Below are 20,032 nucleotides of genomic sequence, written 5' to 3' on the forward strand. Positions count from 1 at the left end.
TTAGTAGCCATTAAGGTTTCCAGTTCCAATATATACTGTTTAAAGCAAAAATAAATAAACTTTAAAAAATGGTATTTGTGTGTGTAACATTAGCTGAGTACTTACTATAGTCCGGAAACATGTGGCCCAACACTGCCTGGGGGTATTTTTTTTTTTTCCTTGTTTTTGTCTTTTGTTTTCTCCCCTTCTTAACAAAATCGAACTGCTTGGGAGAGTAGGGATGAGATGGAAGAGGGTAAGGTAACGAGTTTGCTGAGATAAGCGCTATAAAGTTTTAAAATCCCCCAATTTTCACTGCATTTCCACCATAAATAGCAACGTAAACATTTAAGCATAACTTCCTCTAAGAAATTTTCCTTTCATCTCCCAAATCCACGTGGAGAAGGGAGACAATAAGGATGCTTAGGAAAACTTGCCCAGACTTGTCCTCAACCTGGGAAATCTGAGTCCCGGGGCTGGAAAATCTGAAATGTAAAAGAGAAACGTGCTGGGATTGCGTGGGTAGGAGGGAAGAAACAGGATCCCACGGGACCCGGCTTTGGTCCAGGAGCGCATTCCCCCACCCCCCACTCCGCGCCGGCCGCCGGGCTGGGAAGCTCCTCCTCCCCGTTTCCTTCCTCCGCCTCAAGCTCGGTGGCCGTGGCGGGCGAAGGGCAGAACGCCGCGGTATTTTGTCCCACGCGGCGACCCCTCCTCCCGCCGGCGCTGCGGCTGCAGCGGCTGCGAGGGAGGCAGCGGAGAGCTGACGGCAGGCCACGGCTGGGCGGCCTGGAGGCCACGGGAGGTGGAGGCCCGGCCGCCTTCCCGCGGCACGGGAGCGGAGGGGAGGAGGCGGACGCCCGCCAGCCCCGCCCGGTCGCCGAGAACGTGGGGGAGGCTCCGCGCGTCGCCCGCCCTCCGGCGTCCGCAGCCCTGCTGGCCCTGCAGCCGCCGCCGCCGCCGCCGCCGCCGCCGCTGCCTCCGCCTCGGGCTCCCGCCGCGGGCTCCACGGCCCCGGCCGGGGAGGGAGGGCGGCGGGTGCCGCCGGAGCCGCCAGACATGTCGGGAGGGCACTGCGGCAGCTTCGCCGCGGCGGCGGCCGGCAGCGGCGAGATCGTGCAGCTGAACGTGGGAGGAACCAGGTGAGTCGGGGAGAAGGGGCTCGGGGTGGGGGGATAGCGGGCGGGCGACCTCCGGGGGAGGCCGGGCCCCGGGGGGGCGGGATAGCGGGCGAGCATGGGCGCCGAGTCGGCGGGGAGTGCAGGGCCCTCCGGGCGGGTGCAGGTCCGCGGATCTCGAGGGGCAGGCGGCCTTGGGAATCACCGAGACCAGGGTTTATCTGGCCGCGCTGCTGCCTTACTAGAATATCAGCTACGTCCCTCCCCCTTTCTAGGGGATCAGGCCGAGAGGAACATTCTATAGCCTTCCTTACCTAACCCTGGCGCGTACTTGAGGAATTTATTTTGTAGAAGCCGGGCCTTGTGGTTTGACTGTTGCAGGTGCATCTGCCTCCCTTTCTCTTTGGTCAACAAGGTAAATCGATTTGCTCGGGCGATAATGCCTCAGTAAGGGCTGTTTGAAATCTCCAAGAATTTCGGTGGAGGGAGTGCCGTAGATGCGCGGTACCTTGTTATTTATTTTCAGAGTTTCTTGATGCGTGGCTCTGAAGGATCTGTTCAACTTGTAGGGCAGCGAGTCCAGAAACTGCAGTTTGAAGAGTTGGTTCTGGGAAGCTTTGGGTAGTGACACCCTGTTGCGCTCTCCTAGTAAGCAGACCGAAAGCTCTTCTCTGATCTCTCTTTGGCCTTCCACTCCCTTACTGTATCTTTTAATAAGCTTGTTGGGGGGGGGGGGGGAATCATACTTCTGTGGATTTGCTATGGTTTATGAGTCACTCCTCTCGGAAATGGGAGTTTGCCAGCTGTTTCAAGGAAGGGGTAGTTGAGTTTTAGGCTAGGTGGGAGATAAACGATGAAGCACCCTGGGAGGTAGTGTATTTTGCTATGCTCAACACCTAGGACTTTTTACTAGTATTTTTAAAAATACAGAACGGCAGCACTGTGAACCATAGTGGTAAAAATGTATAGTGTTTGAATGGTTTTCTAAGTGTGCTGGAGAATTCAACACAGGAAACAGTAATGCTTTCTCCGCTCACTCTTTTTTTCCCCTCTCATCCCCCCAAAAAAACTTAATTAGTTTACAACGTTATTGCTGCTATATAGATTCTGGTTTTATGGAGGGGAAGATTGGTGTCTCCTAATGCAAGACATGGATATTTTCCTAAAATCACGTGAAAATTTTGCCGCTTTGGTAACTTATGAATGCAAAACTGGAATACCCTGCAAGAGCTGGCCTTCAGAAGAGTAGCACTATAGTTATTTAAAATCCCTGCCCTAGTTTCTAATTTCCTTGAAGTTGAGTAATTGCCACTGGGAGAACCACCTGTGGCATAGAATTGAACTCAGCTGTGAAGTGATAGTGTGACACTCAAACGAGAGTTTCTTATGAGCAGAGAAGCACATGGTATACGTAGGGTCTAATCAAAAAAATGACCAATTTTTATCATTTATTTAACACTTAATGGATGATTCAGAAAGTAGAGAAGATGAGGTTTCATTTAGAATTGTTAATGTTATTATTTACCAGAAGAACCCTAATGAAGTGAAAGAAAACCAATGTGGCTCCATTCGTGATTAATTCTGTTATGAATGAGTATGATTTGAGGCCTCAGGAGAGAAGTCTGGGACCAGCCAGTGGGAGACAAGCTTAGCAACCTTAGGCAAATTATTTTTTAGTGCTTAGTTTCCTAAAATGTGTAATGACAATAATAGTACAACCTTCCAGGATTGATAAAAAAATTTGAAGCAATAAATGGGAAATACAAGGTTAGTGGCATTATCTATCAACAGTAACTACGGAATAAATAATTTTAACTAGATTGTTTCCAAGTAAATTTAGGAGGCAAGTAGCATGGAGTATAAATGTGGATATGTTTTGCTGAGGCCAGATTGCACGTGATCTTTTTCTTGGCATACTGTAGATATGAGATAAAAACATAGAAAAGGCTTTTCATATATATACGTTTCAGAGAATTATGCTTGTCATATGTAATTTTAAATGTTGTAGTTTTCATGAAGTCATATTTGGAACCAGTTTTAGAGCTCTGGGATTTTCTCCCCCTATCTTCCACTTGTTTGGAGAAAAAAAAAAATTGGTGGGGATGAGAGTCTAATCCCTTTGCCCAGAAATTCCAGATTACTAAACCCACCCCGAACTGCTGATTTTAATTGAAATTGCTAGTATGACTTTAAGCAGACCTGGGTAATTTTCTAAGTAACACAAAATTTGAGTTATTTGGCAAACAATTTGCTGAATAAGCAGTGAATGTGAAAGGTCACAAGTTAGAAGTGATCCTTATTTGGAATTAATTTGATTGCCTCCAAAACACAGTGACTCATTTTTGCAGTGGATCCTTAGATATTTCAGTTTACCGTATTTACTGGGTTTGCTTCTATTGATTTGACCAAGTCAGTTTCCTCTAACTAGTTGTAATCTACTTCTCATTTTTTTCTTAAGATTCTGGTAAGAAATGTGCTTGGGAAAATTTGCCATATTTTCTTGAGTAAACTGGCTCCTTTCTTAGCCTGATTCATGGGCACAGGAGCTACTTTAAAACAGTCATGTAATGCTAGAAAATGAATGTGGAGGGAAAGTAAAGGGTCTGTTGGGCTCTCTTCTGTGTGAGGACACGTGGTGATGGGGCAGCGAGTCAGAAATACATAGTGCAGTGTGATGAGTCTTAAAATGAAAATATTCAGACATCAAGTGCTGGACTGGATGAGCCCTATATCGAATTCTTTGTCATGCCAGTTCACATCTGTTACTGATTGTTTTGCCTCGGTCTGTTACACGTGGCTTTGATAAAGTTCCCCTCAAATTGGTGGTAATAAGCAGACTTGATCAAATGGCAGTTAACCTCAAAACAGTGTTTACTGAGTGATTTTTGAATGAGTGAATGCAACAGTTGTGAATAGCCCAAGACTATAAAGGAAATGTTAAATGCATTATGTGCAGTGGGATTAATGTGAGCTCAGAAAGATAGGATAGGGTAGTATATTTGGAAAGCCATTAAAGAGAAGGTAGAACCTGGATGGTATCAAGAAAGATGGGCGGGGCTTCCCTGGTGACTCAGTGGTTAAGAATCCGCCTGGCAGTGCAGGTGACACGAGTTTGAGCCCTGGTCCGGGAAGATCCCACATGCCGCGGAGCAGCTAAGCCCGTGAGCCGTAACTACTGAGCCTGCGCTCTGGAGCCTGCGAGCCACAACTAATGAGCACGCGCGCCTAGAGCCCATGCTGCGCAACAAGAGAAGCCACCGCAATGAGAAGCCCGTGCACCACAACGAAGAGTAGCCTCTGCTCGCTGTAACTAGAGAGAGGCCACGCGCAGCAACGAAGACCCAACGCAGCCAAAAATAAATTAAAAAATAAAAACATAAATTTATGAAAAAAAAGATGGGTGGAACTTAGATAATTGAACATGAGGTTGATGCAGCTGGGATGGAGATTCTGAAGTGGTGTAAGCATGGATTGTTTGGGGATATTAAGAAGTACTGTCTTATTAGAGGGGAAACCAGTTTGTGTTGGAGAGATGAAACGTGACCTGAAGATAGTATGTTATGTTGAGAATTTTAGACTTGGTGTGGTGCGCTAATTATTGATTCTTCAGTAGATTGGCATGCTAGAAAGTAGTGTTTTAGGAAGCTTTATATGTAAGCAAATTAATTATTTGATTTTGTTGACAGCTCTTGGAATAAACTTAACTCTGAATTGAAAGTAGCAAAATTTAAAGATATTAAAAGTAATGAATATAATTGATACAGCTGTAGCTATGCAGCAACTTGTAAATCATTAGCCAGTGTATTAAAGCAAGTTAACTAACATGGAAATTTCAAATCATGTCCTCTCTTATAATACCAGCTACTTTTTAATTGCAGGTTTAGTACCTCAAGACAAACACTTATGTGGATTCCAGATTCCTTTTTTTCCAGGTATTTCATATAATTCTTTAGTACCTTTTTTTAAAATACAGTTGATTATTTATTAAAACAGTAAAAAATAAATATTTTTATGTATCGAATACAAAAGCTTAACTCTTAAAATATAATTTTTAAATTGTTATTTTACCTTGGAGATAGGATGATTCATTTGTGTTGGTCTTTGATGTTTGAAAGACTTAGAGCATTTTATTCATACTCAGATTTTAAAAACTAACTCTGTCTTAATGTTAATGACTTCTAGTTTGCTGAGTGGAAGAATTTCAACACTTCGAGATGAAACTGGTGCTGTGAGTATAACAATGTTGATGTATGTTCTAAATTAGATCAAAAAATGCTTATAATGTTTGATCCTTATACTCTAAGAAGACAGGGAAACTACTCTTTTAATAACTACTAAATGAAAGTATATGTACTTAAAGATTTTGATTTCTTGTCATGAATAGTGTTTCTGTAATTATAGAAGAGAACTTGAAACTGGGAATACGGCATATAGCAATTTAAGTAATCATGATTAGAGAGAGTGTAGGATCTGAGCTTACATTGTCAAGAGAGGAAATATTTCTTTTAATCAGTAATTGAAACTCGAACAGTAAATAGATGAATGTAAATACTAAAATATTTCAATATTGGTAAGATGTTGCAAAAAGTTCTACAATTTTTTATTTTGGAGAATAACCTTATGAACTTGTGCAGCAATGGTGGAGTGAGGGTAGTAAAGAACTATTAAATTTCAGTTAAAAAAAATTGGTTTGTAAATTTAAAAAGCAGTTGTAATATGAACAATAGCATGTAAAGTAAATGTCTAGGGCTCACAAAAGCAAGTAAGACTTTCATTTGGGAGGCAACAAAGTGACCAGAGGTGTTTATTTGCTGTGATGAGATTTGCAGATGGAATAAAGCAGCACAATGTCCATGTGAGATTAGAAAAAGGACATCAGTAATTAGATCTCTACAAATCTGTGGTGTTTTCTTCAACTTCTGATTGATTCTAATAAAAACAAAAGCAAGAATTTATGAAGCCATAAGAACATAAGAACTGGAGTCAAGGAAATATAGTATTTAAATAATTCAGTTTTTGTTCCCTAAGTTAGTGTTACAGATATTAAAGTTAGAAGTTTAATTTATAATTTGAAAGTAAAATTTGTAATTCTTTATTTACAGATATTTATTGATAGAGATCCAGCAGCGTTTGCACCCATTTTAAATTTTCTTCGGACAAAAGAACTAGACTTAAGGTAAGAAATGTATTTTTTTAAAGTAAATTTTTTATTCAAAGGTATGGTTTTGGGTATATTTTATGAAGAAAAGTTTTTTTCCCTGCCCCAAGATTATTTTTGTTTAAAAGTTTCATCAGAATTAAACTGTCATAGATACAGGCCACCATCATCCCTTCCTCTGGGTTACTCTGATAGCTTTCTTACCAATTTGCCTGTCTTCATTCTTATATCCCTTCAATTCATTTTTCACACTGTAGCCACAATTAACTTCTGAAAATGTAAATCTAATCTGGTTATTCCTCTGCTTACAACTCTTACGTGTTACTGGATTAATGGCTAAGGATTTTGGACTTCCTGTTGTTTCTTAAGGCTCTCTCTAATCTAGCTCCTGCTTCATTTCTGTTGCTTCAACACTTTCAACTCTTTCTGCTCTCAGCTTGATTCTGATCATTTCAATGATCCCTGCTGTGTCTGCCTGATGCAGGTGTTCAGAGTTTCCTGTACTGCCACTACCCCAGTCGTCTATCTTCCATTAGACTTTAAATTCTAAAAGGACAAGTTGTTTACTGTATACCTGTAGGATCGAGCATTGTGCTTGACGCATAGCGATATTTTTCTTCGGTGGGTAAATGAATGACCATTTAAACTATTTCTTTAACTTTGCCATAGTCTACAATCTACAATGGAAGCTACAATCTAATTTGTATTTTATTGTTTTATTTCATATATTCCTAATGAACTTTCACTTAAGGACTTATTAATACTTTTTGAGATAACACCTTTTAGAATTCTAATTGTTTCTTTAAGCTGCTTCTTTATAATATTGTATAATTTGGGGCTTATATTTACTAGAATATGCGCTCCTTGAAAGCAAAGATTTTTTTGTTTGGTTTGTTCCTTGCTGTATTCCCAGTGTTGTTAAAATGGCACGTATAGTAGCTGCTCAATAGATATTTATTGAATGAATAAAAGAGTTTGTTGGGGCTTTTTGTTTGTCTATTTCTTGGCCTGGGGTGGAAGTGGGAAGTATATTACTAACTACTTACTTTTGGGGTAAAATTATTTTTAGCATTTGATTAAAGCCTAAATTTACTCCTAGTCAGTGTCCTTGTGACTAATCCACGACTAAATCACCCATGAAAGGCAGAAATATAATAGTTTAAATATTTGTATTCACTGCTTTTCTTTCAACTTACTTCTTTATTTCATTTAGGGAAGCCTAGCAAACTTAAGTTCTCTGAGTAGTACCTTCTAAAAGGAGGTGGGAAGGAATTGAAAAAAGAATACTATGTTCTACTTCTGTTTTTTGCATAAAATTCTTGTATTGCACTTATCACACTGTATTATCATTATCATATTTGTCTGTCTTCCCCAGACAAATAATTAGCCAGTGCTACTGTACTGTTAACACAAGTAGTTTTGAAATAGAATAAGAAAGTTTTAACTGTTCTTATTAAACTAGTTACAACCAATTTCACAAATAAAAGCAATTTAATATCGCAATTACACGTGTTCATTAGGCCTACGGAATTTTTTTTGTCTGTTGTTTTTTAAGACTTCTTTTTTTAATAGCAGTTTCAGGTTTACAACAAAATTGAGAGGGAGGTACAGAGATTTCCCATGTGCCCCCTGCCTTCATTATCAACCTCCTCCACTGTTAACATCATTTACCAGAATGATACATTTTTTTTTTTTTTACGATTGATGTGAACCTACATTGACATCATAGTCACCCAAAGTCCATAGTTTACCTTTGGTTCACTTGGTGTTGTACATTTTATGAGTTAGCACAAATGTATAATGACACGTGTTCATCTTTATAATACTGTACAAAGTATTATTTCCATAATTTGGCCTTCTCCAGAATGTCATATTTGGAATCACACAGTATGTAGCCTTTTCTGATTGGCTTCTTTCACTTAATATTATGCAATTAAGTTTCCTCCATGTCTATTCATGTTATTTCCTTTTAATGCTGATAATATTTCATTAGCTGAATATACCAGTTTATTTTTCCACTCACCTACTAAAGAGGACATTTTGGTTGCTTCCAAGTTTTGGCTGTTAGGAATAAAGCTGCTATGAAACCATCCATGTGCAGGTTTTCGTGTGGTCGTAAGTTTTCAACTCCTTTGGGTAAATACCAAGGAGTGCAGTTGCTGGATCGTATGGTAAGAGTTTTATAGGACCCTCAGACTGTCTTTCAGAGTGGCTGTAGCATTTTGCTTTCCCACCAGCAATGTATGACAGTTCTTACTGCTTCACATCCTTGCCAGCATTTGGTGTTAGGATTCTGGATTTTGGCCATGTTAACTAATGTGTAGTAGAAACTCATTGTTTTAATTTGCATTTGCTTAATGACATATGATGTGGAGCATCTTTTCATAGGCTTATTTGCTACCTCTGTATCTTCCTCGGTTAAGGTCTTTGGCCCATTTTTTAATTGAATTTGTTTCCTTATTGTTGAGTTTTAAGAGTTCTTTGTATATTTTGGATAACAGTCCCTTATCAAATTTGTCTTCTGCAAATATTTTCTCTCATTCTGTGGCTTGTCTTATTTCCTTGACATTGTCTTTCGTAGAGCAGAAGTTTTTAATTTTCATGAAATCTAGCTTATCCTTATTCCTCTCATGGATTATGTCTTTTGGTTGTATCTAAAAAGGTTTCACCATACCCACTGTCACTGAGGTTTTCTCCTGTTATCTTCTTTGAGCTTTTTAGTTTTGCATTTTACCTTTAGGTCTGTGAATCACTTTTGAGTTAATTTTTTTTTTTTTTTTTTTTTTTTTGCGGTACGCGGGCCTCTCACTGTTGTGGCCTCTCCCGTTGCGGAGCACAGGCTCCGGACGCGCAGGCTCAGCGGCCATGGCTCACGGGCCCAGCCGCTCCGCGGCATGTGGGATCTTCCCAGACCGGGGCACGAACCCGTGTCCCCTGCACCGGCAGGCGGACTCTCAACCACTGCGCCACCAGGGAAGCCCTTTGAGTTAATTTTTGTGAAGGGTGTAAGGTCTGTGTTTAGACTAATTTCTCTCTTTTTTTTTGCATGCAGATGTCCAGTTGTTTCAGCACCATTTGTTACTCCATTGTTTTGCCTTTGCTCCTTTGTCATAGATCAGTTGACTATGTGTATGGGATCTATTTCTGGGCTTTCTGTTCTATTCCATTGATCTGTTGTTGATTCTTTTCACCAGTACTGTGCTATCTTGATTTTTCTAGCTTTATAATAAAGCTTGAAGTTGGGTAGTGGTAGTGCTCTAACTTTGTTCTTCTCCTTCAGTATTGTGTTGGCTATTCTGGATCTTTTGCCTTTCCATGTAAACTTTATAATCAATTTGTTGATATCCATAAAATAACTAGCTAGACTTTTGAATAGGATTACATTGAATCAGATCAAATTGGGAAGAACTAATGTCTTAACAATACTACGTCTTCCTGTCCATGAACTAGGAATATCTGTCCATTTTTTCAGTTCTTTGATTTCAGTCGTCAGAGTTTTGTAGTTTTCTTCATATAGATTTTGTATATATTTTGTTAGATTTATACCTAAGTATTTCTTTTTGGGGGGTATTAATGTAAATGGTATTGTGTTTTTAATTTCAAGTTTCTCTTGTTCACCGTTGGTATATTGAAAAGCAATCGACTTTTGTACATTAACCTTGTATTCTGCAACCTTGCTATAATTGCTTATTAGTTCCAGGAGTTTTTTGTCCATTCATTTGGATTTTCTATATAGACAATCATGTCATCTGTGATCATCAGTTTTATATATTTCTTCCCAATCTGTATGCCTTTTCTTTTCTTTTCTTGACTTGTGTAAATAAGGATTTCCAGTATGAAGTTGAAAAGGAGTGGTGAGAGGGACTATCCTTGTCTTGTAACCAGATGTTAGTGGGAAGTTTCAAATTTCTTACCATTAAATATGATGCTAGCTATAGGATTTTTTTTTAAATAGTCTTATCAAGTTGAGAAAGTTCCCCTCTGTTCCTAGTTTACTGAGACTTTTTACTATGAATGGGTGTTGGATTTTGTCACACGCTTTTTTTGCACCTATTGATATGATCATGTGAGTCTGTTGATGTGATAGATTACATTAATTGATTTTAGAATATTGAACCAGCCTTGCGTACCTGAGATAAAACCCACTTGGTTGTAGTGTATATTTCTTTTTAGACATTGTTGGATTCGGTTTGCTAATATTTTGTTGAGAATTTTTGCATCTGTGTTCATGAGAGATATTGGTCTGTAGTTTTCTTGTAATGTCTTTGTTTGGTTTTGGTATTAAAGTAGTGAGGGCCTTATAAAATGAGTTAGGAAGTGTTCTCTCTGCTTCTTTCTCTGAAAGAGAGTGTAGAGGATTGGTCTAATTTCTTCCTTCAGTGTCTGGTGGCATTCACCAGTGAATCCTGGGCACGGTGCTTTCTGTGTTGGAAGGTTATTGTTGATTCAGTTTCTTTAATACATGTAGACCGATTGAGATGGATCGTCTTTCTTGTGTGAGCTCTGGCAGATGGTGTCTTTCAAGCAATTGTCCATTTCACCTAGGCTATCAAGTTTGTAGGCATAGAGTTGTTCATAGTATTCCTTTATTCTTTTAATTTTCATGGAATTTGCAGTGATGTCCCCTCTTTTTTCTGCCCAGGCAATATTTTTAAAGTAAGAACAGATTATAACTGAAACCTAAAATGAATCATTTTAAACTCTTAAGCTTCTATTTTTTTTTTTTTTTACTTCTTATTTTCATATTACTTTCTTGTAACATCTTTGTCTGGGTAACAGCCCTTCTTAAGGCTGATCTTTGTTTTCCTCCGCCTTCTGTTTTGCTTTTGTTTTTGGTTTCTGTTGAGAAGAGTCATTTATCTGAATTTATTTGTTCAATAAATATGGATTGCATAACAATTACATACAAGCACTGTGGTAGGCCCTGCATGAGGCATACAAACATGGATCAGAGGAGAACATGCTTGCAGGGAGCTTATAGGATAATTGGGGAGGTTAAAATATGTATGGAAATTATGGTTAAAAGCAATTAATACCATAGGAATGATTTCCACTCTTGTTTGCCTTATTAGATACTTCTGATAATTACTTGTATTAACCCTATAAAGCCCTAATCTCTCATTTAGTCATCCAATTCATCTATATATAAATGGTTTTTTTAGTAAGAAAACGTTCTTGGTGGTGTGCAGTTTTTTTTATCTATACTTCTTCAAATAATTAAGGATCTTAGGAAAAAAGTAAGTTTTAAAGCCCTATGACTTTGTTCATTAAGAACCTAGTACTTTTTCTTTTTGCTTCAGATGATAATCCGAGTTGCCAGTGTTAGAGGACTTACATCATTCATTGGTTTCTTTGTAGGGGAGTGAGTATTAATGTTCTCAGGCATGAAGCAGAATTTTATGGAATCACTCCATTAGGTATGTATTCTAGTATTTTATATTTATGATTTGACCCTTTGAGCACTAAACTTGTGCAAATGAAATCTGTTTTATATCAGGTTCTAATTTTTGATGGACTACTCAGTGCTTGCTTTTTGTGGATTTTCATAGTAAAAAGGTGTTGTCAGCTGATTTAACTTAAACATTTTCCTTTTCTTTCCTTATCCTCTTTAACTAGAGAAAATAAAAGTGGAGTACTATTTTTGTGTTTGCATGTACTCTTGACAAGTTTGCTTTGAAATGTTTTTAGTAAGAAGGCTTCTCTTATGTGAAGAACTGGAGCGTTCATCTTGTGGCAGTGTCCTTTTTCATGGTTACTTGCCTCCACCAGGTACTTCTGCTTTATTTATTTAGTTCTTTTTTTTAAGTCTTTTTATCATTAAGTAAGTACAGATGTGTGAGTAGGAAAATCTGTTTCTTGATTATTGAGTTTCCTTTGTAAATCTACTAGAAAAAGTGAGAACTTTAATATTAACAGAAGTTAAGTCATACTGTGTATTAGGGTAGGGATTTGCCAAACTTTTTCTGTAAAGGGCCAGATGGGTTTGTGAGCTAAAAGATCTCTGTGGCAACTCTTCAGCTCTGCCATAAACGCTACAGAAATGCATGGGTGAGACTGTGTCTAATAACAGCTTTATTTACGTAAAGAGCCATCAGGCTGGACTTGGCCATGGCCAGATTTGCTGACTCCCGTGTTTGAGAATTGGTTGTTGATCTCCTTTGTGGAACCCCAGGAGTTTTTAGAGATTTAGCAGTGTACAGGCAGAGGAGTGTGAGGTGCATGTCATCTCTGCCCCTCTTCAGTGAGTTAGAAGAGTTCGGTCTTCACCTGTGTTGTAGCAGGCTTTTGAACAAGATTTCATTTTGAAAAAGGCTCTCCTGCCAAATAAGAGATGTTTGAAAGTATAAGGCAATTCAGCTGTAGAGCGGTTTAAATTAGTAAATAGTACCTAACGCATAGTAACTGTTCCATAAATGTGAAGACTAGTGACAGAATGAATGAGTTAGTGATTGATTGATTTGGTAACCTAGAGCTAGGTAGATACAGAGTATAATATGATAAGTCTTAGTCTTACTTTTTATATATATAACATAAGTATCAAATCTGTTGAATGAATTTTATTTTTAAAAAATCTCGTCTTGTTTTCTATGGTAGTTAATTATTTGCAGTAAATTGGTATATTGGAAGATAAATTTTGGCTATAATGAAATTCACATTTGTTTGTTTCTTAGCCATAATGTGAAATTTAAAATTTTTGGTACGTGAACTTAGAAATAAACTTAGCTTTTTCTTTCCTTTTATAGGTATTCCTAGTCGTAAAATAAACAACACTACTAGATCCTCTGCTGATTCTAGAAATGGGCTAAATTTTACAGAAGGTGAAGCTCGAGGAAATGGTACACAGCCTGTTATCTCTGGAGCTGGGGAAGAGACTGTTAGGCTAGGTAAGCAAAGAGTATATAAATTTTAAAAGTACGTATGTTTTTAGTTCTAGATGATATTGAGTAATTATTTTTAAAGATGTGATTTTTGCTTTATCTCTTTTTAATCTAGATCTACCATTTATATCTTGAAGAATCTCACTTAACATAATTTTTATTTAGAAAGTTCATGATCTTCTGTTAGCTCTAAATCTTTAGAACAGAGGTTGGCAGACTTTTTCTGGAAAGGGCCAGACAGCGAACCTGTTGGGCTTCATGAGCTGAAGGGTCTCTGTTGGAACTGCTCAGCTTTCATTGTGGCACGAAAGCAGCGATGAGGATGTATGCACAGATGTGAATGGCTGTGTTCCAGCAAAGCTTTCTTTATCAAAAGAGGTAGCGGACTGGAATTGGCCTGTTAGTCATAGTTTTGCCAACTCCTTCTTTAGAACGTAAAAGATTTCTTTTGCTAATATCAACAGGATTTCCTGTGGATCCACGAAAGGTACTAATAGTAGCTGGCCATCACAACTGGATTGTAGCTGCATATGCCCATTTTGCTGTGTGTTACAGGTATTGTATAATTAATAATGGTTTGCTTTTTATTTTGGGGGGTATTTTTTAATATTGTGATTTTATTTTTATAGATTTAAGAGCTATTTATTTTAGTCATCAAATATTTTTCCTTCATATTTTGCCCACTTCTGTATCTCCTGATTAGATTTAGTTTGCTTTTATTCTCACAACTAATTTGGTAAATATTATTGATAGCCTTAGTATGTCTTAAATATTGCATATACAGTGTGAACTGTGATATAACTGAGATATCTTGAAGTTACATCTTCTTGCTTAGTATATCCAGCTTCTGAATCTTTTAACTATTGTATTAAATGATGAGGCAGGATTGTTAATGTGAGCCCTGTGTTTTTTGTCTATAATGATTGAGTCTTCTGTACTCTACGGTAGGGGAGAATAGGACCCTACATTGGTCATGACTGCCATATGGTTGGGAACGAGGTGAAGCAGGACAGTTGTAGGCAGAAGTGATGTAGTTTAACATCTATAATGTGTGATCTTTACACAGAGGTAGTTTGGTTTTACTAATTCTTGCATTCTCAGTAACTAACAGGGAACAAGGAAAAGTGTACACCAGTGATTTCTCTTTTTCAGTTGGAAAAAAGGTAGGATTATTAGTTCAAAATCACTGTATGCAATGAGGAATGTTGATGACAGGAAATGGCGTAGAAGAACAAAAATGGTTAGGATATACTAACTTAGACTATGATCCTGTTGAATTTAATTGCCAAAATATCAAAAAACATATAAATATTTTGTCACTATTGAATTTAGTTAAGAAAAAATAGCCACAATAGATTAAAAATATTTAAAATGTCTTCTAAAGTTTACAGATACATTTAAAGGATCCCAGATGTATTGAATAAAAGAAAAAACCCCCTCAGTTTATGAGAGATTTGCCATATGTGTTAAAGGAAAAAAAAAGACCTCATATCAGTAATCTGCACTTTATATTTTCATTGCAGTAGAGATTTGGTGCACACTTTTCATTTTGAGAACGTTCTATTGATATGTATTTTTAATATTATTTATTGAGTAGTATGAAAAATATTTTTTGGATGATTTCTTTCAGGGATGATTTTATATGAAGCAAGACTGATTTGAAAAAGGGATTTTCTTTCTTTTTTTTTTTTTTTTTTTTTTTGCGGTACACAGGCCTCTCACTGTTGTGGCCTCTCCCGTTGCGGCCTCTCCTGTTGCGGAGCACAGGCTCCGGACGCGCAGGCTCAGCGGCCATGGCTCATGGGCCCAGCCCACTCTGCGGCACGTGGGATCTTCCCTCACCGGCTCACGATCCCGTGTCCCCTGCATCGGCAGGCGGACTCTCAACCACTGCGCCACCAGGGAAAGCCCGAATTTTTTTTTTTTAAGAGTGTTGTTTTGAACTTACCAGCTTATGGACCTAAATTGAGAAATGATTTTAGATTTTGCTTTGTTTGTTTAAATATTATGTACATTTTTTTGATAGGGGATTCCAAAGGAGTTAGTTGTATAATGATTATACCAAGTTATCCAGGTGTAACAGCATAATTTATGTTACTGCACAGCAGTGCTAAAGATTGTGACTTGCCAGACAGGGACACATGGTATTGCACAAAATTTCACTCATTGAGTGACTAATGTAAGAAAGATGATGCTGTTACATATTCCATTCTTTGTTTTTGCTTTTGACCATGACTTTTCTTTGCTTTCACTGAGTGCTGATTTCAGAGCAATATGCCCATGCAAAGTGACAAAGGGAAAGAATTAAGGACATATTCGATTTTCTCATGTACAGTTAAATCATTCAACACAATGCCAATAAAAAGATTTCAGAAGAAAGGAAAATATTCAAATTATTTTAAGTGTAATCATTTTAATAAATTGTTTTTCCACAGCTTCTTATATCAATAAATTTAAAACCTTAAAAAAGGAAAGAGTAGCACAGTGAAATATTTTTCACCTATATTCATTGATTTTCTACCTTGTTAGGTTTTACTTCTATATTTCTTTTTTCTTGCTCAGTTTACAACCTGTCACTTGTATTAATGAAGAGTATTTGTGTAGATTGTTTCCCTTTTGGAGGTTATATTACACTTTAGATCTTTAATCCATGTGGAATTTACTTTTTGTATATGGTGTTAGATTTAGCAATCTGTTTTATTTTCTTCCAAGTGGGTGGCTAATTATGTTCTGATTATTACATAAATCATCCTTTCTCATTGAATATGAAAGCCCCCTTTATCTTGCTTTATATTTATTTTTATATACTTGAATCTAATTTTAGACTTTTTTTTTTTTTTCCATTGATGGACATTTAGATTGTTTCCCTGTCTTGGTTATTGTAAACAATGCTGCTATGAACACGGGGGTGCAAATATCTTTTCAAACTTGTGTTTTCATTTCCTTTGAATATATTCCCAGAACTGGAATTGCTGGATCATAGGGTAGAGCTATACTTAATATTTTTGAGGAAACTCTACACTGTTTTCCATAGTGGCTGTACCAGTTTACAGTCCCACCAACAGTGCACAAGGGTTCCCTTTTCTCCCCATCCACACCAGCATTTGTTATCTCGTGTCTTTTTGATGATGGCCATTCTGACAAGTGTGAAGTGATATCTTACTGTGGTTTTAATTTGCATCTCCCTGATGACAAGTGATGCTGAGCATCTTTTCATGTACCTGTTGGCCGTTTGTATATATTTGGAAAAATGTCTATTCAAGTCCTTTGTACCATTTTCTAATTGGATAATTTGGTTTTTTGCTATTGAGTTGTATGAGTTCTTTATATTTTTTGGATATTGACCCCCTTATCAGATATATGGTTTGCAAATATTTTTTCCTATTCCATAGGTTTTTTTTTCACTTTGTTGATAGTTTCTTTTTCTGTGCAGATGCTTTTTTCGTTTGATGTAGTCCCACTTGTTTATTTTTTATTTTGTTGCTTGTGCTTTAGGTGTCATTTTCAAAAAAAAAATTATTACCAAGACACATGTCAAGGAGCATTTTTCCTATGTTTTCTTCTAGGAGTTTCATGGTTTTAGGTCTTAGATTTAAGTCTTTAATCCATTTTGAGTTTATTTTTGTGAGTGTTGTAAGGTACAGGTCAAATTTCATTCTTTTACATGTGAATATCCAATTTTCCTCACACCATTAATTGAAGAGAAAATGCCTTTTCTCCAGACACTATTCTTGGCTCCCTTGTCAAATACTAGATGACTGCGTATGCTTGGGTTTATTTCTGGGCTCTTGATTCTGTTTCATAGGCCTATTTGTTCCTATTATTCCCTTCATTATCTGCTGAGAATTCAGAATAGGAGATTGAGTATTTTTGTGTGTTGGGTTAGATGGAAGAGAAACAAGATAAAGCATTTTTATGTGTTAAAGAGAAAGACTTGCATATATGTTTAACTTCACAGTTTAACCTTTGAGAGGTAGAATCAACTGCCTTTCTAATCAACTTGGCAGGGAGGTGTTGGAAAGAAAACAGTGAAAGTTATATTGAGAAAGGTCCAGTAGAAAATAAACAGTGAGGGATTTTATGCTGATATACAGTGTGGTTTTTACAAAAAAAAGAACAACAACATAGGCAAACAAAATTGCTCTAATAAACGTAGCTCATCCATCTTGACCACAAAGAAAGAATCATTGTGTCCTTATATTTCTGCCTTCGTATGGTACCCTCTCCAAACCACAGTTGTGTTTTTAGTTGGAGGGTCTCCTAACTAACCTCCAAATCCCTCTCTCTGGCTGGGGTCCATCTCTTGAAGGAAAATAGGCAAAGGGAAACCCTAATTGACAGAATCTGGTGTGACAAATCATTTCAGCACTGAGCAGAAATTATGGATTTGGGAGTGGGGAAAGGAGTGGGGAGATGTGGGAAGGAGGGAGAGCTCTTCAAAATAAGATAACTCAGCTCTAGAGTTATGAGGTATCCCCTCACACTGGTCAGAATGCCCATCATCAAAAAATCTACAAACAGTAAATGCTGGAGAGGGTGTGGAGAAAAGGGAACCCTCTTACACTGTTGGTGGGAATGTAAATTGATGCAGCCACTGTGGAAAACAGTATGGAGGTTCCCTAAGAGACTAAAAATAGAACTACCGTATGACCCAGTAATCCCAACACTAGGCATATACCCTGAGAAAACCATAATTCAAAAGGACACATGTACCCCAATGTTCATTGCAGCACTGTTTACAATAGCCAGGACATGGAAACAACCTAAATGTCCATCGACAGATGAATGGATAAAGAAGATGCGGTACATATATACAATGGAATATTACTCAGCCATAAAAAGGAACGAAATTAGGTCATTTGTAGAGATGTGAATTGACCTAGAGTCTGTCACACAGAGTGAAGTAAGCCAGAAAGAGAACAACAAGTACTGTATATTAATGCATATATGTGGAATCTAGAAAAATGGTACAGATGAACCTATTTGTAGGGCAGGAATAGAGACGTAGACGTAGAGAACGGACATGTGTACACAGGGGGAAGGGGAGGGTGGGATGAATTGGGAGATTTGGTTTTACATAAATACACTACCATGTGTAAAATAGATAGCTAGTGGGAACCTGCTGTATATAGCACAGGGTGCTCAGCTTGGTGCTCTGTGATGACCTAGATGGGTGGGGTGGGAGGGCATGGGAGGGAGGTCCAAAAGGGAGGGTATATATGTATACATATAGCTGATTCACTTCATTGTACAGCAGAAACTAACACAACATTGTAAAGCAATTTTACTCCAATTAAAAAACAAATAATAACTCAGCTCTAGAGGCTCCGGATGAGAAAAGGTTGGGAAACCATCTAGTTCCATAAAAATGGCTTCTAAATATTGAGAAATGAATTGGACTTTTAAGTTATGATTTATTGGGGTATTATTTTATGCCAGGCATTACACTAAAGGCGCTTGTATACATTTTCTCATTTAATTATTCCAACAACCTGTGGCATGGATCTCATCGTCCCCATTTTACTAGTGAGGAAATCAGTTTGGAGAAAAAAGTACCCCAGGTCATCCTGAGGAAAGAAGTGACAGGATTCTCAACTAAATCCTGAGTCTAAAGCCACTGCTCTTCACCACTGTGCCCACCATGCCTTTCTTTTAAATTACAGCCTTCCAAACATTGCTATTCCATTTGCATTTTAATTGCTCAAAAACATCTTACAATCAGTATTACCTTGTTGCTCCATGTGATTGTATTGAAATCTGGGTGTCAGGAGCTGTTAATACCTCTCTCCATCCCAATGCTTCCCATGTCCCTGGCACACAGAAGATACCTAAGAATGCATCAGAATAAATGCTGTGTTCCTGGTCTCTGGTGTTAGTAACGTCAAACAATTTTGACAGCATTATTAGTAATTCTTTGACTCGGTGGGACAGGCAGTGGGCTCAGTCTGAGGGCTACCCCTCCTCACCTATGGTTTCTATTCCTAAGGGAGTGGACTGGGGTGGAAACATCTAACAAACAAATCAACTGAACAACAAAGTTTCAGCTGCAGAGACTTATGAAAAGAAAATAACATACGTGACTTGTATTAGTTTCTTACTGCTGTTCTAACAAATTACCACACATTTAGTTTCTTAAAACAACACAGTTATCATCACTCAGTTCTGGAGTTCAGAAGAGTTCAAACTAGATCTTGCTGGGCTAAAATCAAGGTATTGGCAGGGCTGGGTTCCTTTTGGAGGCTCCAGCAGAGAATCTGTTTCTTTGCCCTTTCCGGCTTCTAGAGGCCGTCTGTGTTCCTTGGATCACAGTTCCTTTTTCTGTCTTTAAAACCAGCAGCATGGCATCTTCAGATCTCTTCCCTAACTCCCATTCTCCTACCTCTGCTTATAAGGACCTTTATGATTACATTGGTTGCACCTGGATAATCCCTCCATCTCTTTAATTTAATCACAACTGCGAAGCCCCTTTGCCATATAAGGTAACATATTCACCGGCTTCAGCAGTTTGGATGAGGACATGTTTGGGGAGCCATTATTCTGCTTACCACATTTGGTGAGGAGTGCCATAGTTCAGATGGATAGGACAGACATCAACTTGGAGGTGAATATTACTCTTCTAGTTTGGATTTTAATTAGCTTGTACAAGACACCTACTGAGACAGGTCTTTTTTTTTTATTTTGGAATATAGTTGATTACAGTGTTATGTTAGTTTCAGGTATATAGCAGAGTTGATTCAGTCATACACATACATATATCCATTCTTTTTCAGATTCTTTTCCCATTTAGGTCATCACAGAATACTGAGTAGAGTTCCCTATGCTTTACAGTAGGTCCTTGTTGATTATCTATTTTATATATAGTATTGTGTATATGTTAATCCTAAACTCCTAATTTATCC

At 38.0% G+C, this 20,032-nt stretch overlaps 1 protein-coding gene across 3 annotated transcripts in view; it reads left to right on the forward strand.

Annotated features, from left to right (window-relative positions):
• The first annotated feature begins 641 nt into the window (after positions 1–641).
• Positions 642–20,032, forward strand: part of KCTD3 (potassium channel tetramerization domain containing 3) — a 69,676-nt gene continuing 50,285 nt past the window's right edge. The window contains exons 1-8 of one of the 3 annotated variants that reach the window (XM_019920545.3): positions 642–1,121; positions 4,976–5,029; positions 5,280–5,325; positions 6,200–6,273; positions 11,614–11,672; positions 11,944–12,024; positions 12,999–13,139; positions 13,598–13,688. In XM_019920545.3, coding sequence (XP_019776104.1) covers positions 1,039–1,121; positions 4,976–5,029; positions 5,280–5,325; positions 6,200–6,273; positions 11,614–11,672; positions 11,944–12,024; positions 12,999–13,139; positions 13,598–13,688 — 629 coding nt within the window. In that variant the 5' untranslated portion in view covers positions 642–1,038. Of the gene's footprint in view, positions 1,122–4,975; positions 5,030–5,279; positions 5,326–6,199; positions 6,274–11,613; positions 11,673–11,943; positions 12,025–12,998; positions 13,140–13,301; positions 13,512–13,597; positions 13,689–20,032 lie in introns of those variants that run through there. The other 2 variants (XM_019920544.3, XM_073800340.1) reach the window with 2 other exon arrangements.

The sequence above is a fragment of the Tursiops truncatus genome, chromosome 1, assembly GCF_011762595.2.
Source record: "Tursiops truncatus isolate mTurTru1 chromosome 1, mTurTru1.mat.Y, whole genome shotgun sequence".
Taxonomy (NCBI): domain Eukaryota; kingdom Metazoa; phylum Chordata; class Mammalia; order Artiodactyla; family Delphinidae; genus Tursiops; species Tursiops truncatus.